At 46.8% G+C, this 19,923-nt stretch overlaps 1 protein-coding gene across 2 annotated transcripts in view; it reads right to left on the bottom strand.

Annotated features, from left to right (window-relative positions):
* The window catches only part of LRP4 (LDL receptor related protein 4), a 56,003-nt gene that overhangs the window by 16,354 nt on the left and 19,726 nt on the right, over nt 1-19,923 (bottom strand). For both annotated transcript variants that reach the window (XM_055311285.1, XM_055311275.1), the window contains exons 13-33: nt 18,825-18,981; nt 17,188-17,405; nt 16,851-17,027; nt 16,357-16,479; nt 14,484-14,692; nt 14,243-14,324; nt 13,595-13,700; nt 12,355-12,556; nt 10,850-11,039; nt 10,628-10,759; nt 9,363-9,503; nt 8,894-8,980; nt 8,616-8,787; nt 6,641-6,803; nt 6,293-6,518; nt 5,632-5,935; nt 3,656-3,874; nt 3,356-3,490; nt 2,411-2,519; nt 808-952; nt 424-537 (exon numbers count right to left, since the gene is read on the bottom strand). In XM_055311285.1, the coding sequence (XP_055167260.1) occupies nt 424-537; nt 808-952; nt 2,411-2,519; nt 3,356-3,490; nt 3,656-3,874; nt 5,632-5,935; nt 6,293-6,518; nt 6,641-6,803; nt 8,616-8,787; nt 8,894-8,980; nt 9,363-9,503; nt 10,628-10,759; nt 10,850-11,039; nt 12,355-12,556; nt 13,595-13,700; nt 14,243-14,324; nt 14,484-14,692; nt 16,357-16,479; nt 16,851-17,027; nt 17,188-17,405; nt 18,825-18,981 (3,411 nt within the window). The remainder of the gene's footprint in view (nt 1-423; nt 538-807; nt 953-2,410; nt 2,520-3,355; nt 3,491-3,655; nt 3,875-5,631; nt 5,936-6,292; nt 6,519-6,640; nt 6,804-8,615; nt 8,788-8,893; nt 8,981-9,362; nt 9,504-10,627; nt 10,760-10,849; nt 11,040-12,354; nt 12,557-13,594; nt 13,701-14,242; nt 14,325-14,483; nt 14,693-16,356; nt 16,480-16,850; nt 17,028-17,187; nt 17,406-18,824; nt 18,982-19,923) is intronic.

Here is a 19,923-nt window from a genome sequence, read left to right as displayed (position 1 = left end):
AGTGGGAGAGGGAGAAGCAGGTTCCATGCTGAGCAAGGAGCCTGATGTGGGGCTTGATTTGAGGACCCTGGGATCATGACCCAAGTCAAAGGCAGACACTTAACTAACTGAACCACCCAGGCACCCCTGGGCTCCAATATTATTAGCTCTGGATGGCTCCCTGGTCCACGAAGGTCAGGAAAAGATAGCAGTTCACAGGCCACAGCAGGGATCAGGGAACTAGGAGACCTGAATTCCATTCTAGTAAATGCCAGAAGCCTGACAAACCCAGATTTGTACTATTTCAAAGCTCAAACTAATTGTTCTTAGTCACTTTGCGTTACCCCTGAAACAGATCCCATCTGAAATGACAAAGCTGAGGCTGATGATCTCCTGCCACTCTTAGGGCTCTGCTGTTCCAGGGGGCCATTCAATCCAACTCACCAAGGGAGCAGGGCCGGCCATCTGGCTCATCAGGACATGCACATACAAAGTCTGAGGCTCTGGCAAAGCAGAGGTGGGTGCAGCCTCCATTGTTCACACCACAGGCATTGGTCCCTAGAGGCAAAGTGGGTGAGTATCTGGTTTGGGACAGAATCAGGTCTCCCAATTTGACACTTCTCAGAAAGGAGGAGCCCCAGGGCCACCTCACCTTAGGGCAGTAGGGCAGAAGGGGTACAGCCACATGGGGCTGAAAAAGGTCTAAGAGCTTAAAATGGGAACCAAAAGGCTCCCTGTGAGTCTCACTGTCTTGGTCATTAAGAGCCCTTGGGAAGACAAACCACCCCACTAAGGGTAAGGAAGCAGGCTCAGGACCCGGGAGCCCACCTGTCTGTCGTTGGGGAGAAACCACAATGATATCCATGAGCCCTTCTACATTCGCCAACACTGTCTCCTTGTTGCGGCCTGAGTACTTGTCAACACGCTGGATTGACTTGGTCTGCCAGTCTGTCCAGTAGATCCACCTGTCCTGCTACTCAACAGGAAAACCCAATAAAAGGTAAATTTTATTCAACAGTCTGACCCCAGTAGATCTCCTGTGCTTCAGTATATACATCCCCTCTGCTGAAATGTCCTCTATGTCTCTTATCCAGCACACACTTGCGGGTGTCCCCAGTATGGCACCATCCAGGAAAGCTCCCCATAATCCATACAGAATTCACTCCTTCATGCTGTTCCATGCCTACTACCTTTTATGCTCCATGGTCATTCGTTTACATGTCTGTCATGGAAGATTAAATTCTTCAAGAACAAAAAATGTATTTATCTCTCAATTTTTAGCACTCACACCCAATCCTCAGTTAACTGAGTGGCTCAATGAATAATGAGTTCTTGTACCTAGCAAATAGGAGTAACCTGGGGGCAGGGGGTTCTTCTAAGGTCCCTGCTCTTCTGGGCCCTTCACTTAGAGCCCTGGCCCAAATGTTCTGGTTACTTCTGGGGAAAGCTGCCATCTAATGCAGTGATCCTGAGATTCTCAAGCAGGGGTGGGGAGGGAAGAGAAGGTGGTTCCCTCCTGCTTCTGGGTATATATGAGAAATCCAAGGGGACACTTAAATATTGAGAAACCATATTCAATATCATCTTGTAGTTTGATATTTGCAGTATGGCATGGGAGAAGCCTATCGTTAAGTAGAGCCAAAATCTTATTGGCTGATAGGATATCATGCACAACGCAGGTTTAAGTGGAAATTTGTCAAAAAGACCAAAGATTTTTAAATGATTGAGAATCTCTGTTTTGGCCTCAGGCTTGACAGATCTCCTTTTTCTCTTCCCTAAATTGTCGTACAGGGTTAGAACTCAAAAATAACAGCCAGCAATAATTAAAATGATTAAAAATAACATGCACTGAGTACTAGATAGTGTGCTAATGCTTTGTGTATATTTCAGTTGGACACCATTATTAAATGGTAATGGTAAGTGAAGCTTAGAGAAGTTCAGTATCTTGTCCAAAGTTGCACTTATTCAATGATACAGGTGGAGCTTGAACCCACAGAGCTGGCAGATTCGAGGCACTTAGTAAACACATGCCAACTGGCTGGTTGCCTCAAAACTCTGGCTCATAGCCACTCCACCCTACTGCCACTAAGCAAGCTGCCTGGGCTCAGATGTTGGAAACACAGCATTACAATCAACTAGGGAATCTGTTAAAATACACATTCCTGAGCCCAACACTCACAATGCAGATTCTTTATATCCCAGGGCCCAGGAACCTACATTTGAGAGCCCCTCCCTCAAATGCTAGAACATGGAGTGGTGGGATAGGAGTAGCAGGCACACCATGGCAAAGTGTCAGTGTATGGGAAATGCCCCTAAAATGGGCTTCCATGGCATGCCTGTGGAGAAGCAACTAGGATAGAGGCTGTCAACTTAGAACCCTGAGGAAACACCCCTCATCAAGGAGGTTTAGTTGTCTCTCCTGAGCCAATACCTGGGTGAGAGCAAAGGGGTGGGAGACATGGCTGAGTAACACCTGCCGTAGCTTCCCATTGAGGTCAGCGCTCTCAATCCGGTCCAGATGTGCATCTACCCAATAGATCCTATGAAGGAAAAGAGAGAAGGTGGCTGCTCAAAATGATTGTCAAGAAGCCGAGTCCTTCCCCCCAAAGAAGCTATCTGTCCCCCTCCTGAGCTGAACTAGCAGTTGCTGTGAGCAGTCAAAAAGCACCCTTGATAATCAGAGGTCATTGCGAGTCCCAAAGCTGAAGAAGAAAAGCTGGTGACTCAAGTAGGGGGCGAGGGGGCAGAGCTGTCTGGGTATGGAGTAGAGAGTCTAGTGACCAGGCTCATCTTCAGTAACCTGATCACTCTTTGACTCCTTCCCAAGAATTGAAGCCCAAATTCTTGAGAATACTCTTTAAGAAGAGATCACAGTCTAAAAGGACATCACTGAAGTTAAAGGACGAAAGCATTCCTCTTCGCTAGCCCAGCTCTACAGGTGCCTTTGATTGTTTTCTCCTGTTCTGGGGGCAGAAAGGGAAACAGACTGCCTCAAAGCCTCTGTCACCCTCTTCTCCCACCCTCTAGCATTTTTGATCTAGACAAGGAGTTGTGAATTCCAATGAGTGGAGGGATCAGAAAAGTAACACGCAAAAAATCAGCCTTTAACAGGTAGGGAGGGAGTCATGGGACTGGTGGTCCAGCCAGAGGATGTGCTCTGCTAAAGACACTCAAATCAAAAACATGTAAACCATACAAATAAAATCCATCTGAGGACTGAGGGCCAGATTCAGAGTATATCTTCTCATCCTTCTCACTGCTTTTTCCTCCTTACCCAACAAAGAGCTTTCCATCTTTTCATTTTCACTGTCTGAATCTCAACCACCCTTTCATCTGCCCACCCAATTTCAGGAAGCTACCAGGACAAGGTTCCCACCTGCGGGTATCATAGTCCAGGGTAAGGCCATTGGGCCAACCCAGGTCTGTATTGATGAGGACCTTCCGCTCAGAGCCGTCCAAATTTGCCCGCTCAATCTTGGCAATGTGGCCCCAATCCGTCCAGAAGAGGTACCTGAGATACAACACTGCCATCATCACCAAGGCATGGGAAGATAACACCCAGGGGCTGAGAGAATACAGGGGACACTTGGATACCATTAAAATATAGGCATCTTCCAAGAAACTCTTCATTGGGGGCTTTTTTCCTGGGTCTCTCTTCTGTTGGCCATTAACTTACCCCTTCCGGGGAAAAACAGCAATGGCCCGAGGCTCATCCAGGCTGTTGTTGATCAGCACCTTGCGGCAGGAACCATCTAGCCTTGATGCTTCAATGGTATTTCGACCTGTATCTGTCCAGTACAGATTCCTGGCCACCCAGTCTACTGCCAGCCCATCGGTGGTCTTCAGCCCACGCCCGATCACTGTTTCCATGTTGCTGCCATTCAGATCCGCTCGCCTAGGGAACAGCCCAGGATTGGATAACTGACCTGACTGACCAGAAATAGACTGAAACATCCCCCTCCTTTTTAAAGTTATATTTATTTAAGTAATTGCTACACCAAGATCATGAGTCACATGTTCCTTCAACTAAGCTAGACAGTCGCCCCTAGACTGGAACCCCTTTAATCCATGTTCCTTTAAGTAGATCCTTACTAGACTGCAAGCTCCACAGAGGCAGAGACCACATATCTACCAGTACATTCCTCAGCACCTAGCACAGTAGATACTCAAAATATTAGCAGTATTAACAAACAAGACAGCCCAGGTGGCGCAACGGTTTAGCACTGCCTTCAGTCCAGGGCCTGATCCTGGGGACCCGGGATCGAGTCCCACGTCGGGCTCCCTGGATGGAGCCTGCTTCTCCCTCTGCCTGTGTCTCTGTCTCTCTCTCTGTGTCTCTCATGAATAAATAAATAAAAAATCTTAAAAAAAAAAAAAACAATTAACGAACAAATTCTTGGGAGGACAGAATATTTCCTGCTATAAATAGGAGGTGTTTGGGCCCATGTCTTACAGAAGACAGATTAGTAATTCCCCATATAACTTAAGGAAATGATAAGGATTGCTAGCTGGTAATGATAAGAAAAGTAAATTTGTCAAAATCTACCTATGTATTTTTACTTTAGTCCTATACCAGGTACTTCAACCACAGGATGGGAGTATGTCACAAACACTTAAGGAACTTCTCTAAACTACATATTCCTACCTATTACCAGCATGAGATTCTTTTTTCTTTCTTTTAAGATTTTGTTTATTAATTTGAGAGAGAGAGCACAAGCAAGGTTGAGGAAGAGGGGGAGAAACGGGCTCCCCACTGAGTAGGGAGCCTGATGTGGGGCTCCATCCTAGGACCCTGGGATTATGACCTGAGCCAAAGGCAGATGCTTAATCAGCTGAGGCACCCAGGCATCCCTCAGCATGAGATTCTAATACACCCAGTAGGGAGAACAAAGGTGAATGAAAGGTGAATGCCCCTATATTTTCACATGAGAATCTCTGCCACGGTAAACCTCTCATACTAGTGGCAGGGCATCACATTCCTCAACTACGATAGGATAAAAAAATTAGGCAGCCCGGATGGCTCAGCAGATTAGTGCCCCTTTGGCCCAAGGTGTGATCCTGGAGACCCGGGATCGAGTCCCATGTCAGGCTCCCTGCATGGAGCCTTCTTCTCCCTCTGCCTGTGTCTCTGCCTCTCTGCCTCTCTCTCTGTCTCTGTCTGTCTCTCATGAATAAATAAAAAAAAATCTTTTTAAAAACTGACAGAATATTTTAAAAAAACTGACAGAATAATAAAACGTAAAATAAAACAAAAATATTTTTAAAACAGCAAAGTGAAACCCTGTGAACAACCACAAGCCTCAGCATTTGGGCAGGACTCCTGTATTGTAATACAGATACATGGCCTACTCATCACTGAGTCTTAGGGGATCCTTGGAACTCCCGCAGGGCCCAATAGTAGGGTAAAGGCTCCAGATCCTCAGCCTGACTGTTTTACATAATGGGCTTCTATTCATCTGGAAATAAATAACAACAACAACAACAAAAACAACCAAAATTTGAACTGTATTATAACTGATAAGCAAACAAATCAGGATCAGAACTCATGACCCAAGCTATCAAATCATTCAGTCTATTTAGAGGTCAACACGGACCTCCATCAGGGATCAGAAATGGTTCTGTGTCCTCTGGAGATTTCAGGGACACTCATACCTGATAACATCCAGGAACACATCCGTATAATAGACCTTTCCATCCACACTGTCGTAGTCCAGGGAGATGACATTGTTTAGCTCAGGAACAGGGATGTGCACATCTGTGTGGTCGCTAGTGTCCAGCGAGATACGCCGGATGGAGCCACGGCTGGAGAAGAGCAAGTAGGTCTCGGGAGAGGGATCGCAGGTCTTCCCATCTCCCTTCAGCTGGATGCCAGTGGGGCAGGCGCAGGAAAAGCCTGAGGGCCGAGGCAAGCAGAGGTGGGAGCAGCCGCCATTTCTAGAGCCACACTTGTTAAAACCTGGTGAGGCGAGAGGCACGAGCTTTGACCAGCCTGGCTTAGTGTGTGAAACTCACAAAGGCCCTAGTTTCTTCTGCCTGATTGTCTGCTGTTCTAAGTGACAGAATTTAGTGACTGGCACAGATGAGGGAGAAGGAACAGGTGTGTCTCCCTTCAGGAGTCTTTTAAAGGTGACAGCATCATGCAGTTGTAGTACAAGCCATACCCAGATGGAACACAGCTTGATTTAGGAAGGGGCTCCAGCAGGTCCTTGTCTCTGACATTGTAAAAGAATCTCTCTGTACTCTGGACCTGTCTCTGGCACTAAAATATGCCCCAAAAGCCAGCTCTGATGCACAGCCCTATGGGTCCTCTTACCCAGTGGCTGTGCCCGGTCCACAGCCTGGATGTCCATGAGGCCCGGCAGGTTGGACCTCACCAGGATGACATTGCTGCCAGTTCCCTTGTCAGCACGGTGGATGCTACGGGTCTGCCAGTCAGTCCAGTAGATATAGGAGTCAAGCAGGGTGAGGCCATATGGGTGCTGCACAGGTGACACCAGTGTGTGCCGACTGCCACCATTCAGGTCAGCAGCTTCAATTCGCTATAGTGAAAGGAGAGGGTGGGGGATGTCTATGAGTAGACCAGGAACCCAGACTGGAGATCCTCAACAGTCCTCTTCTGTCTTCCCAGGCTTCTGGGAAGCAACAGGAGCAGGAGGCTCACCTCAGTATGGGCATCAGCCCAGAGCAATTGGGAACTGGCCTTGTCCACGGTCAGCCCGTTGGGCCATCCGAGGTTGTTGCTGATGAGCACAGTCCGGTCTGAGCCATCCATTCCAGACCGCTCTAGCTTTGCGTTCTCCCCCCAGTCTGTCCAGTACATGAACCTAGGCAAGGAAAAATACATGCTGCCATGTCCATAGCTCCTATATACCATAAGTACTGACCATAGGCCAAATGCTGTGAAAAGTATTTTATGTAAAAAATAGAATTACCTATGGGTATAGAGTTTCAGATTTGCAACTTTTTCTCCAGAAAAAGTTCTGAAGATCTGTTTCACCATAATGTGAATATACTTTACCGAGCTGTACACTTAAAAAAATGGTTAAGATGGGGGCACCTGGGTGGCTCAGCGGTTGAGTGTCTGCTTTTGGCTCAGATAGTGATCCCAGGGTCCTGGGATCGAGTTCTGCATCGGACTCCTCCCAGGGAGCCTGCTTCTCCCTCTGCCTATGTCTCTGCCTCTCTCTGTGTCTCTCATGAAATAACTAAAAATCTTGGATCCCTGGGTGGCTCAATGGTTTGGCCCCTGACTTCAGCCCAGGGTGTGATCCTGGAGTCCTGGGATCGAGTCCCACATTGGACTCCCTGCATGGAGCCTCCCTTTTTCTTCTCCCTCTGCCTGTCTCTGCCTCTCTCTATGTCTCTCATGGATAAATAAATAAAACCTTAAAAAAAAAAAAAAGAAAAACCAAAATTTTTTTTAAAAAAATGGTTAGGATGGTAGATTTCATTTTTTAAAACTTAAAAAAAATATTTTAGGGCAGCCCCAGTGGTGCAGCGGTTTAGCGCCACCTGCGGCCCAAGGTGTGATCCTGGAGACCTGGGATCGAGTCCCATGTCAGGTTCCCTGCATGGAGCCTGCTTCTCCCTCTGCCTGTGTCTCTGCATCTCTCTCTCTCTTTCTGTGTCTCTCATGAATAAATAAAATCTTTAAAAAAATATATTTATTTACTTGACAAAAAGAGAGAAAGAGAGAATGCACGCACAAGCATAAGCAGGGGGAACAACAGGCATAGGAGAGGGAAAAGCAGGCTCCCCCCTCAGCAGGGAGCCCAACTCGGGGCTCTATCTCAGGCCCTTGGGATTGTGACTGAGGCAAAGGCACTTAAGCAACTGAGCCACACCGGCCCCCTATATATTGCTTTTTATGACAATTTTTATGTATTTTTTTAAAGATTTAATTTATTTTAGAGAGAGAGCAAGAGCATGAGCGGGAGGGGCAAAGGGAGACAAAGAAACAATCTCAAGCAGTCTCCACATTGAGCTCAGAGCCTGAAACAGCTCCATCTCATGACCCTGAGATCACAGCCTGAACCAGAACCAAGAGTCAGATCCTCCAACTGACTGAGTCACCTGGGCTCCCCTACCAAAATTATTTTATTTTATTTTATTTTTTTATTTTAAAAGATTTTATTTATTTATTCATGAGAGACACAGAGAGAAAGAGGCAGAGAGAGAAGCAGACTCCATGCAGGGAGCCTGATGCGGGACTCAATCCCGGGACTCCAGGACCATACCCCGGGCCAAAGGCAGGTGCTAAACCGCCGAGTCACCTGGGCTGCCCCCCCCCCCAATTTTTTTTTAAAAAGAATTTTCCACATATTCTCTCAATCCTCCCAAGAGCATGAGGTATACATTTTCACTATCACTTCCACTTACTGTGAGGAAGTTGTGGATCAGAGGTTAAAAATGGGACCCAAAGGGACAAATGCAGCTAATAAATAATAAAGGAAGTTGAATCCTGGATTTCTGACTCCAGGGCTCATGCTCTTTACCTCTACATTAGCCCTCTGCCCTGAAAGAAGTCACAAGGAGCAGAAGGGCCCGACGGTGGCCAGGCTCCATGTTCCTATGAGGCATGCTTTCTTCATTCCATCTACGCCCACGCCCGCCAGAGCCACAGAGCTGGCTCTCACCCCATCTCATGGTACAGCACGATGGCCCGTGGGCTGTCAAGGTTCTCCCACACCAACACCTTCCTCATGGACCCATCCAAGTTGCCCACTTCAATCCGGTTGGTTCCCGTGTCTGTCCAGTACACTTTCCGGCCGATGGCATCCACTGCGAGCCCATCTGTGGTTTGCAGCCCTGCAGGAAGTCAAGAGCGCACACTGGCTCCTGCCTTAAAACAGATGGGCTACTTCCCGAGTTCTGTAGCCAGACACGTGGTCCCCGGGCTGGGAGCAAGGCCCACCTGTGGTGATGATGTCCTCGTGCTGTGAGCCATCCAGATTGGCACGGCTGATGCTGTGCAGTGTACTGTCTGACCAGTACACCTTTCCTGGAAAGGGAAGGCTTGGCTCAGCCTGGACCCTCGTCTCTCCCAAAGGGATACGCAGAGCTGACTCACGCCCTGAGCCACCCGGCGTGTCAGAGAGCCCTATACCTCTGAGCAGAGGAAGTCAAGAGAAGTCTAGAAACAGCGTTAACAGGAAAGTTCTTGGCAGAGAGGACAAGGAAGGCCCTAAACCATGCCCTCGTTACGATAGAGAAAGCGCTACAGGGATGAGGGCAGGGCTGTGCCAGAGGGAACAGGGAGCCTTAGGGCCTCAGCAGGAAGCAAAGGTGGTGGGAGAGGAAGAAGAGCAGTTACAGTAGGTTAGGCACAGAAGAGGGCTGGGGGGTGGGGAGGGAGGAGGGCAGGAAAGGAGGGCCGCACGGACCTTCTTGAGGATCTACTCCAATGGCAATAGTGTTCTTCATGGTAATGTTGATAGGTACCACCACATCGGCAAAATAAGGGATGTCCAAGGAGACCATGCGAATGTCTATTCTCCTGGCGAAGATGAGGAAACTATTCATGCCTGCCCAGGTGGGGAAGAAAGGAAAGAGGACAGTCACCCTAGTGTAGTCAGTAAGAGGGTCTAGAGTAAGGCAAACTGGAGTTCATGCCCCATCTTTGTTAATTTCTAGTAGTGTGATCCTGAGCAAGTTCTTTAAATTGTTCGAGCCTCAGTTTCAACATCTGTAAAATGGGGATCATAGCAGGGATTAGAAGAGGATTAGAAGAGATCATGTATGGAAAGTACTTAGCACTGGGCCTAACACACAGTCATAAATGAGAGCTCTGTTAATATCTTAGAAGTGACTCATGAAAGTTTTACGGTGAGGTTTAAAAACCTTCATGTTAAGTTTTTCCTGCAACCAGGAAGTTCCAATTAACAGATCCTTTCTCATTCAAATTCCCAAGGAAGTTAGGGTTCAAATGTGTCCTGTCAGGCAGCCCGCATGGTGCGGCAGTTTAGCGCCACCTGCAGCCCAGAGCGTGATCCTGGAGAACCGGGATCGAGTCCCACGTCGGGCTCCCTGCATGGAGCTGGCTTCTCCCTCTGCCTCTGTCTCTGCCTCTCTCTCTACCTGTGTCTCTCATGAATAAATAAATAAAATCTTCAAAAAAAAATGTGTCCTGCCATGTAGCATCCCCTAGGGAGAAATATCAACTCCTAACATCTGGGCAGCCAGGCTCTGCTTCTGGGACCCTCCAGTTGAGGTTGTCACATACCTTGTGCACTCACAAAGTGCTACACCCAAGGAAGGTATCTTAACGCTGGAGAGATCATATGTCTTAATATTTATTATACCAGCTTCGGACAGATGGAATTAAAGTGACTTGTCCTAACTGAATCGGTATATTATGACAGTTTTCCAACAATGAAAGTAAAGCATCTGAGAAATGAGCATCTTTTTCTGACATGCATAGAGACACCATAAGAACCAGTTAGACTCTGTCTATGATCCTGTCTACCTGGTCTCTTGGGCCTCTTCCTAGACTTCTCTTTTTTTCTAAAACTTCTTGGTCTCCCTAAGCCTCTCAGAGTACCAGGACCCATGGTTTCTCAGCCCACAGTAGAGTCCACCCACAGGGAAGAAAGAGAGCCACTGCCCCTCCTGGAGAGGCTCTATCCTAGTCTGTGATGCTCAAACTTACCTGGTGAGCAGGTTTTGCCATCAGGCATCAGGTTGATACCCGTGGGGCAGGTACAGCTGAAGCCACTCGGATTTGGGGACCGGAGACACAAATGGCTGCAGCCTCCATTCTCCCTGGCACATGGTGTGGACACTGGGAAGTGATGGGGAAGGGGTGGTCAATGGGGAGGTCTACAGCAAAGGAAGGCCAATGAGAAGCCACTTCGGGTCCAGGGCTGCTCACCTGGGGGCCGCCGGCGGTGGAAGACGTGGATGTCCATAAGGTTCTCCAAGTTCTCCTGCAGGGTCTCCCGGTCTAGCCCCGTCAGTCGGTCAGCGCTCTGTATACTCTTGGTCTGCCAGTCAGTCCAATAGATGCGCTCTCCATACAGGGTCAGCCCAAAAGGGTGGGGGAGCTGGCTTCCGATCAGCACCTGCCAGGGCCCCAGCACTTGTGTCATCCCCCAGCAAGGTCCAAGAGTACAGAACAGTGGTCAAAATGGAGCCACACCCACATGTGGAGTCAGGATACAGTTCTCCCACTACCACCTGCTGTGCAACCCTGAGCAAGAACTAGTTATAAAATCTCTCTGAACTTCAGTTTGCCAACCTGTGATGTGACCATGACATCTATAATATGATACAACCTGGCTCCAAGGGTTGTGTGATGACAGTAAAAGATCATGTATGAGTTACATAATCTCAAAGTACCTCTGCACCAGTTACTTTTTAATTACAAAAGGAAAAACAGCAACTTCACACTGGACACCACCTTAACCAATCACCTTACTCACACCAAGTTAATATCACAGTAGAGGGAACAAGCTGACATCTGTGCCTGCTGATGAGACGTGCTGGCAGGACATGACTTTATTTAATGTAGCACCTTTGCCTCAAAAACAATCTGAATCCAATCATAAGGAAACAGTGGATAGATTTAGGGACATTCTACAAAATAATTGGCATTTACTTTTTGAAAATACAAAGGTCAAGAAAGACATAGAAAGGATTTATTTCCTTGACTGCATAGGTTAAATAATTATTAGGAAGTGTTCCAGATTAGAGGTTAAAGAGACATGACTACTAAACACAACTGTGATCTGGGATTGGATCCTGGCCTAAGAAAGAAAAAAGGAAAAGAAAAAGACTATAAAGGACATTATTGGGACAGTTGGTAGTGAGATTGAATATGGATCATGAATTAGACAGCAATATTGTATCAATGTTAAATTTCCTGATTTTGATTCCTACACTGTGGTTACTTAGGACAATGTCCTTGTTCTTAGGAAATTGAAATATTTTGGGGTCAAGGACAGGATGTCTTCAATTTAATCTCCGATGGTTCAGAAAAATTATAATAACGCACATGTATGTGTAGATAGAGAATGATACAACAATTTGACAGTTCTTACAACTTTAGTTTAAGTTTGAAATTATACCAATAAACAATAACAAAAACAAAGAGTGATCACGTGTCCAGCAGACAACTGGTGCTTAAACAGTGTTAGTTGTGATGGTTAGTAGGAAGATCTGTGCATCACAATCTACAAAAGTCCCAAGTTTCCTTTCGTCATCAGGCAACAATCCCCCACCCACCCTCCTTGGCTCTGGAGGGTAGCCACAGTCTCAAAGGAACAGCACACACCTCACACTCGTCCCATCACACCTGAGTCCTCCTAGCTGCCAGCCAGGGAGTGCTGCCCTGGAGGCTGTCAGGGTTGTGGTAAGATGTCTTCACACCACCCTTACCTTCCTCTTGCTGCCATCCAGACCGGCAAATTCAATCGTCTTCATGCCAGCATCTGCCCAGTAAAGCCTCTGAGACCCATAGTCAATGGCTAATCCATTAGGCCAGGTCAGATTGGAAGAGATGATGACCTGGCGACTTGAGGCATCCATGCCAGCTCGTTCAATTTTGGGGCTTGCACCCCAGTCAGTCCAATACATGTACCTGGGCACAGGAAAGGAAGGTCTTAGAACCCTTCTGATTAACACTCCTTTGGGACTCAGGGTGCCTAAAGTATCACTAGGTGCCCCAGCCTCCTGCCTCAGCTCCCAGCCTCATCGTGGGCTCAAAGCTGTCTCCAAAACTCTTGTATATTCTATCACTATCCAAAGGTTCCTCAGGGTTTTAATAAAGGCAGAGCTCAATGGCTCAAGGAGTGTTTAGTAAATGAGGCCTATTTAGGGATAAAGAAAAAGAGGAAGTTAAGAATGGAGTACAAGAAATGTTTCCTTGACTGGATGGGATAAATAATTATAGTATACAAATTTAATGGAATTCTATGTAACCATGAAGAACAAGATAGTTCTGTATTATCAAATGGAAAGATATCCAAGATACATAGTTAAGTGAAGAAAAAAAAGAAAAACAAGTTATAAAACAGTATGCCGTTGCTGTAGAACCAAAACCACCACCAACAACAACAAATATACATATGCATGTAAAAGAAAACCTAGAAAAATATTCTAAACTGTTAACTGTTAGCAATAGTTATTGCTGGAGACTATAAGGAATCTTCATTTCTACAGATTTATTTACTTATTTGTTTGTTGGTTGGTTTATTTACGAGTTCCTTTGTAAGCAGGCAAAAAAAAAAAAAAGATGAAAAACTTAAAAGGGAAACAGAGTTTGTCACTGCCTTCTGTGGTTTCTGTAGCTGCCTTTGCTGCCTTGGTGTTGCCCATAAGATCTGGCCATTCTCGCTAACCTCTAGACTTCCCTTTATTTATTTTTATTTTTATTTTTTTTTTAGGATTTTTATTTATTTATTCATAGAGAAAGAGAGAGAGGGGCAGAGACACAGGCAGAGAGAGAAGCAGCTCCACACAGGGAGCCCAATGCGGGACTCGATCCCGTGTCTCCAGGATCACACTCCGGGCCGCAGGCAGTGCTAAACTGCTGTGCCACCGGGGTTACCCTAGACTTCCCTTTAAAGCTCAAATCTGTGGGATGGGTAGAGCTGGTCCAAAAGGAACAGGTGCTCACCCGCCCATGGGTTCCACTACGATATCCCGGGGACGATCAAGGTTCTCCCAGATGAGAACTGTCCTCATGCTGCCATCTGTGTTAGCTACTTCAATCCGGTCTGTACCTACCAAGAAGTAAGGGGCAAAGATATTAACTCTATACTTGGTCATTCACACTACTACCTTCCACTCCCAGTACAGAGCTTGACATGCAGTAGATGATTAAGAAATATTTTACGACAGATGCATAACAAGTATGGGTTAACTGAATTTGGAAAAGATGATGCTGCAAGTCCAAGGACCACACTTTGAGTAGCTCTGGTGTAAGGCATTCTTCTTGCCTCCCATACTCACCTGGCTCCTAGAAAATGCCTGTTTTATTAAGACAGTGATGGAAAGACAAGGCATAGTTTCCTTCTCTGAAATACCTCAAAACATTCTTGAGCACCAGCTACACGGCAGCAATAGCTGCCATTTGATTGGCGAATGCCAAACCCTCAGATATGAGCATATAGCTCCAGCTCTGCAGCAGCCCCACCACTTCTGACCTACCAAGAACTTTCAGCCAAGACAAGTAGTCTAGAGAGGCATTGGGCCCCTTCTCCCTGAGGCTAGAATTTTAAGAAGAGGAATCCCACAGAGCCGGCCATATCAGCCTTGTACATACCTGCATCTGTCCAGTATAACTTGTTGGTGACCCAATCAATGGCTAGGCCTGCTGGACTCTCCAAACTGGTATCTACTACCACCTAGACAGAAAGCAAAGCTGTTGTAACCAACTGGACCTGTGCCTCAGCTCTGGGGTGCAACTGTACCAATTTTCAAGGTTGCCAAAGGTATGGGAAGCCTTTACCCAGGAGACGGTGGATTCCTCCCCTTACTCTCTGCCCTCCCTCGATGGCCCCTACCTCCTGTCCTGTTCCATCCCACTTGGCCCTGCTGATGGTGTCACTGCTGACATCTGTCCAGTACACGTGGTCATCCCGGGAGTCCCAGTCAAGGGCCACAGCACTGCGCACGTCAGCCAGTGGGATGACATCATCGGACAGGTCCTCTGTGTCGAAGCTGATTCGACGGATGTCCATCCTTCGGGCAAAAAGCAGGAACTTGTCAAGACCTGATCAAAGGCCGAAAGGGGTCTTCTTTTAATGCTCTAAATCCAATCACAGTGACAGACACAGACGCTCACCTGTGTGACATCTGGTTCAATCACACTTCCTGGGATCAGGTGCCCTATGTCCCCCTACTCTTCACACCTCAGGCCCCCTGTGAGCAATGGGTGGCCCCCATGCTGACAGACACAAACTTTAGGATCAATAGACTCTCCCCAGGGCCCAGAAGCACATCCTGTATAAGCAACTGTCAGCTTCATCTCCTTTTCTCTCCTCTTTGCTTAGCCTCTTTGGGTGTGCTGGCTGGATGGCCATCAACCCCCACCCGAGCCTGCTCACTTCTGCATCTGCTTCAGGGCTGCTGGTGCTCCATTCAGTCACCTATATCCCCTTCTCTTGCTCTTCCATTTATAGCTTTAGCCAACAGTGATGGTATATTGAACACTTACTCCTTGCCCAGCACTGAGCTCTGGGCTCTTCTCACCTTGTCTCCTTTCCTCTCATAGCAACTCTTTGTGAGTCACATTATTCTTATTCTCATTATCTAGATTAGCCACCCAAGGCTACCAGAGATGGGATAACTTGCCCTAGCTACAGAGAGAACACCAGACCTGGGACTTGAACTCAGGTCTGGGAGCTCCAGAGAAGGAGTTCTGGCCACCCACCTACACACTTCTCCCTGCTGGCTCTTCGCTGTCTCTTGGCCCATTCTGGTCTATTTCCCAGTATGTATTTCTGCCTGGAAAAGCACTTCCTGCCTCACTTCACCAAGTGTCTTCTTTTAAGATCTGGGAAATTCTTAAGGGGGAGCTCCTGGGGAAACATCTTGTACCTCACTGAGACAAGATGGACAAGGCTGGGTACTTATGAGAATGCAAGGAAGGTAGGCTCTCAATCAACATGTGTTGAATGAATAGCCCTTGTTCATCTGAATAGCTTTCCTAAACTCACTCTCTTTGGAAGGGACCCAGATCCCAAGAGAAGTTTGGTTTTAACAGGGATAAGAGGGGCAGTGGAGATACAGCAATAAATAAGACCAGCTGCTGATGTGTGAGGAATTACCCTAGCCCCTTGCTGGTCATGTCATACTCCTGGATCACTCCTCTCTGGACTATTCTTAGAAAAAGTCACCTGTGACTCTGAGCTAGACAGGGCCATTCTCTCAAGGCAATGACCCTGCAGGAGCTCAAAGGAAGCCAAAATAGCAGTTCAGGAGCGACCAGGGAACCCCATTATCTCCCACTCACTAGACACATATTCATCCAGGGTCACCATAAATACAGAGCATCACCAGAGGTCCTAATCTTGGCTCTCTGATTTAAGAGGTGAAAGGAAGTCTTTAAAAAGGTGAGGCTAAAGGTAAAGAGATAGAAACCCCTGCTTTCTAGAAGGGCCTGGCACCCTCTAGCTGCCTATAGATCCTGCCTGGCGAAATGGTACACCAGCCTGGTTGTAGGTATTCACACTCGACTGGGTGGTACCCCTGAGCCCTCAGGCCTCAGCTTTGATGTAGGAGCCACCAGCCTCTTAAGTTCTTCCTCTTGAGGGGCTATCTGAGGAGTCTGGCTCTTTCCCCATGACAGACAATCCCTTGAATTCCTATCTCTTGTTCCTTCCACCCACCATCACAAGGCACGTCCATTGAGGCAGGTGCCCCAGACCCACTTACTCTGAGCACAGGCGTGGCTGCTGATCTTGCGGAAGCCAGTGGGGCAGGCACAGGTATAGTTCTGGCCACTGGGCAGACACAGGTGGGTACAGCCTCCATTGTTGTTCCCACAGCGGTTCTTCCCTGTTCAAAGAGCCCAGGGCAAAAGGGTCAGGAAAGACCAAATGTTGGCAGAGTCCATCCCAAGGCAAGTGAGTAGGGGATTAGCTAGGGTGCGAGCTCTCTGGAACTGAGGAGCTATGTCCGATTGTTTTTTTATATCTGCCCCAGCTGCAAACACAGTGAACACCTGACAGAAGAGATGAATGAGATGGGGACAGTGAAGCACGTTTTCCTGAGTCTCGATGTTGTACCCTAAATGTCCAGCAGAGGGAGAAATTGGACCGTTAACAGTGCCAACCACAAATTTCCCTGCCAGAAACAATGGCAGCTGTGACAGGTGCAGGGAAGGTTCTCAGAGGCACCAAAAGTTTACCAGGTGGGTAGTTTCTCACCTGCAGGCTGGCGCTGGGGGTGCAAGGTGTGGATGTCCATAGGGAAATGGAGTTTGTTGCGAATGATCTCCTGGTTCTTGCCGGTAAATTTGTTAGCACTATTGATGCTCTTGGTGTGCCAGTCTGTCCAGTATAGGCTGTCTTCAAACACAGTGATGGCAAAGGGATGGGGGAGGCCTAGGGAAAGTCCAGAAGGACTTAAGTCCAGACACAGTCTGCCATGGGCTCTGGGCCCAGGCTGGGCAACTGCACAAATCTCACCCTCTGCCAAGGCTCCTAGGGGCTGGGATTGGGAAAGAAGGATGAGAGATGAAGAAGAGTAGAGAAAGGGCCTCACCCTGGCTAATGACAGCCTTGCGGTGACTTCCATCCAGATTGGCCCTCTCGATGACATGGTGCTTAGCATCTACCCAGTACATACGATGCCCAGCATAGTCAATGGTGAGGCCATTGGGCCAGAAGAGATGAGTGTCAGCGATGATACGGCGTCCAGAGCCATCCATGCTGGAGGCCTCAATGCGGGGGGTATTGCCCCAGTCTGTCCAGTAAATGGTACTAGAAAGGGACAAGAGGAAATTTAGAGACAGGCAGCAGAAGCCAGATAATAACAGGGATAATAATCAGACTGGGGTCTTTCATTCATTTAACCCAGGGGACTCCAACTTATAGAAGACACATTCTGTGTAGTCCACAGAGTATCTTCTAAATGTTTGAATTTAAACATCTCTAGCAGGGCATTTATTTTTTGAACAATTTTTTTTTTTTAAAGAGTACCTGCAGGGCTCTCTCTTAGGGATTAGGAGTATAGCAGTGAATGAAATAGACAAAAATCCCAACCCTTGTGGCAGACTTTGTTTTCTAATAGTAAAAATTATTATTAATTTTTATTCATTAGTTCAACCCTACAAATAATAAAAATACTAAGCATCTGCACTGATTTAATGTGTATTATGCCATTTATTTATTTATTTAAAATGGATTATTTGTTTGTTTGTTTGTCTGAGATAAAGAGATAGTGAAAGAGAGAGAGATATAAGCCGGAGGCAGAGGGAAAGGGAGAAGCAGACTTCCTGCCGAGCAAGGAGCCAGATATGGGGCTCAATCCCAAGACCCTGGAATTATGACCTGAGCCAAAGGCAGATGCTTAACTGACTGAGCCACCCAGGCACCTTTTATTATGCCATTTAAAATGCATCTCATTGGGCAGCCCCGGTGGCACAGTGGTTTAGTGCCGCCTGCAGTCCAGGGTGTGATCCTGGAAACCCAGGATCGAGTCCCACATCGGGCTTCCTGCATGGAGCCTGCTTCTCCCTCTGCCTGTGTCTCTGCCCCTGTCTTCGCTCTCTCTGAATGAATAAATAAATAAATCTTTAAAAAAAATAATAAAATAAAATAAAATGCATCTCATTTTGGGTGGGTGAAATGTGTGAAGGAGGTCAAAAGGTACAAACTTCTAGATATATGAGTCATAGAGATGTAATGTATGGCATGGTGACAACAGTTAATCACACTGTATTGCATTATTTGAAAGTTGCTATGAGAGTAGATTTTAAAAGTTCTCATCACAAGAAAAATTATTGTAATAATTGTATGCTGATGGATGTTAACAAGACTTATTGTAATCATTTTGCAATATACATAAATATTGAATCATGTTGTACATCTGTAACTAAATAAGATTATATGTCAATTATACCTCCATTTTCAAAAATGAGTCTCATCTTCACATGGCTATGAGGTAGGTATTTATTTTTTATCACCAATTATATGTGAGTGAACAGAGGCAGATACAGACTGACCCAAGGCCACACAGCCAATTACTGCAGAGCCAGGACTTAAATCCAGGTGTGTCTGAGTGCAAAGCCCATACTATTAATGCCACACTGTGAAGAGGCCCCCCAAGAAGGTCTGGCCTGGGAACTGTCCTTAGAGGTTGCAAGAGGGGTTTGGGAGCTTGAGATCCAACTCACTTACCCCTCCATGGGGTGCAAGGCAATAGCCCGGGGCTTCTCAAGGTTTTGCCATAGCAGCACCTTCCGATGGGCCCCATCCAGGTTGGCCACCTCAATTCTTGATGTCCCTGAGTCGGTCCAATAGAGTTTGTCATGGACCCAATCCACAGCCAGGCCCCCTGATAGAAAGATGCAACAGGAAAGTGTCAGGGATTCACCCAGGGCTCCTCTGTGCCAATTTAACAAGAGCAAAATCTTACACAAACATTTGGGTCAGGTGCCGTTCTAACCATGTTAGGTATACTAACTCACTTAATCATCACAACAACTCTGTGAGCTAGATACTAGGATCTCCATGAAGATAAAGACATTGAAACACAGAGAAGTCGAGTAACTGTCCAACGTCAAGGCTTCACTCAGCCAACGATATTCCACTTCCTGAAACCTGACTTCCTGACTCACACTAGGGTTCCCTGCCACCCTGGCTCGGGTTTGCAAACTGTAGCTTAGAGTTTTGTAAAGGTACTTCAGAAATTCCATTAGCATGTGAGTCAAACGTGCTTGAAACCAAATCCCAACCCACTTCACTGGTTTGTAGAATGGCCTGAGATTACAGAATGAGCTCTTGTTTTTTTTTTCAATCTGTAAATATGTGGATGTATCTATCTGGGTAGAGGAGAATATTCTTTTTTTTTTTTTATGTATTTATGATAGTCACACACACAGAGAGACAGAGAGAGAGGCAGAGACATAGGCAGAGGGAGAAGCAGGGTCCATGCACCGGGAGCCTGACGTGGGACTCGATCCCGGGTCTCCAGGATCGCGCCCTGGGCCAAAGGCAGGTGCCAAACCGCTGCACCACCCAGGGATCCCAAGGAGAATATTCTTAATACTGAGCAATCAAAACAAAGTTCTGAACTGAACCAAATGCTAAAACTTGCAGCAAATTGTAACTGTTGTCCATACATCTCTGATTTCAAATGATCACGTTCATTAAAATATCTCATTATTATTGAGCCTAATAATGACCAGATGTCATAAACCTGAACCCATCAAATTAATGTTTTCTCTATTAGAATTCCAACCAAGATTTCACTGAAGAAAAAGATGTTCTGCTGCCC

This window comes from Nyctereutes procyonoides, unplaced genomic scaffold, assembly GCF_905146905.1.
Source record: "Nyctereutes procyonoides isolate TBG_1078 unplaced genomic scaffold, NYPRO_anot_genome, whole genome shotgun sequence".
NCBI lineage: Eukaryota > Metazoa > Chordata > Mammalia > Carnivora > Canidae > Nyctereutes > Nyctereutes procyonoides.
Note: the sequence above shows the minus strand (reverse complement) of the source record. Positions and strands in the feature narration are given on the sequence as shown.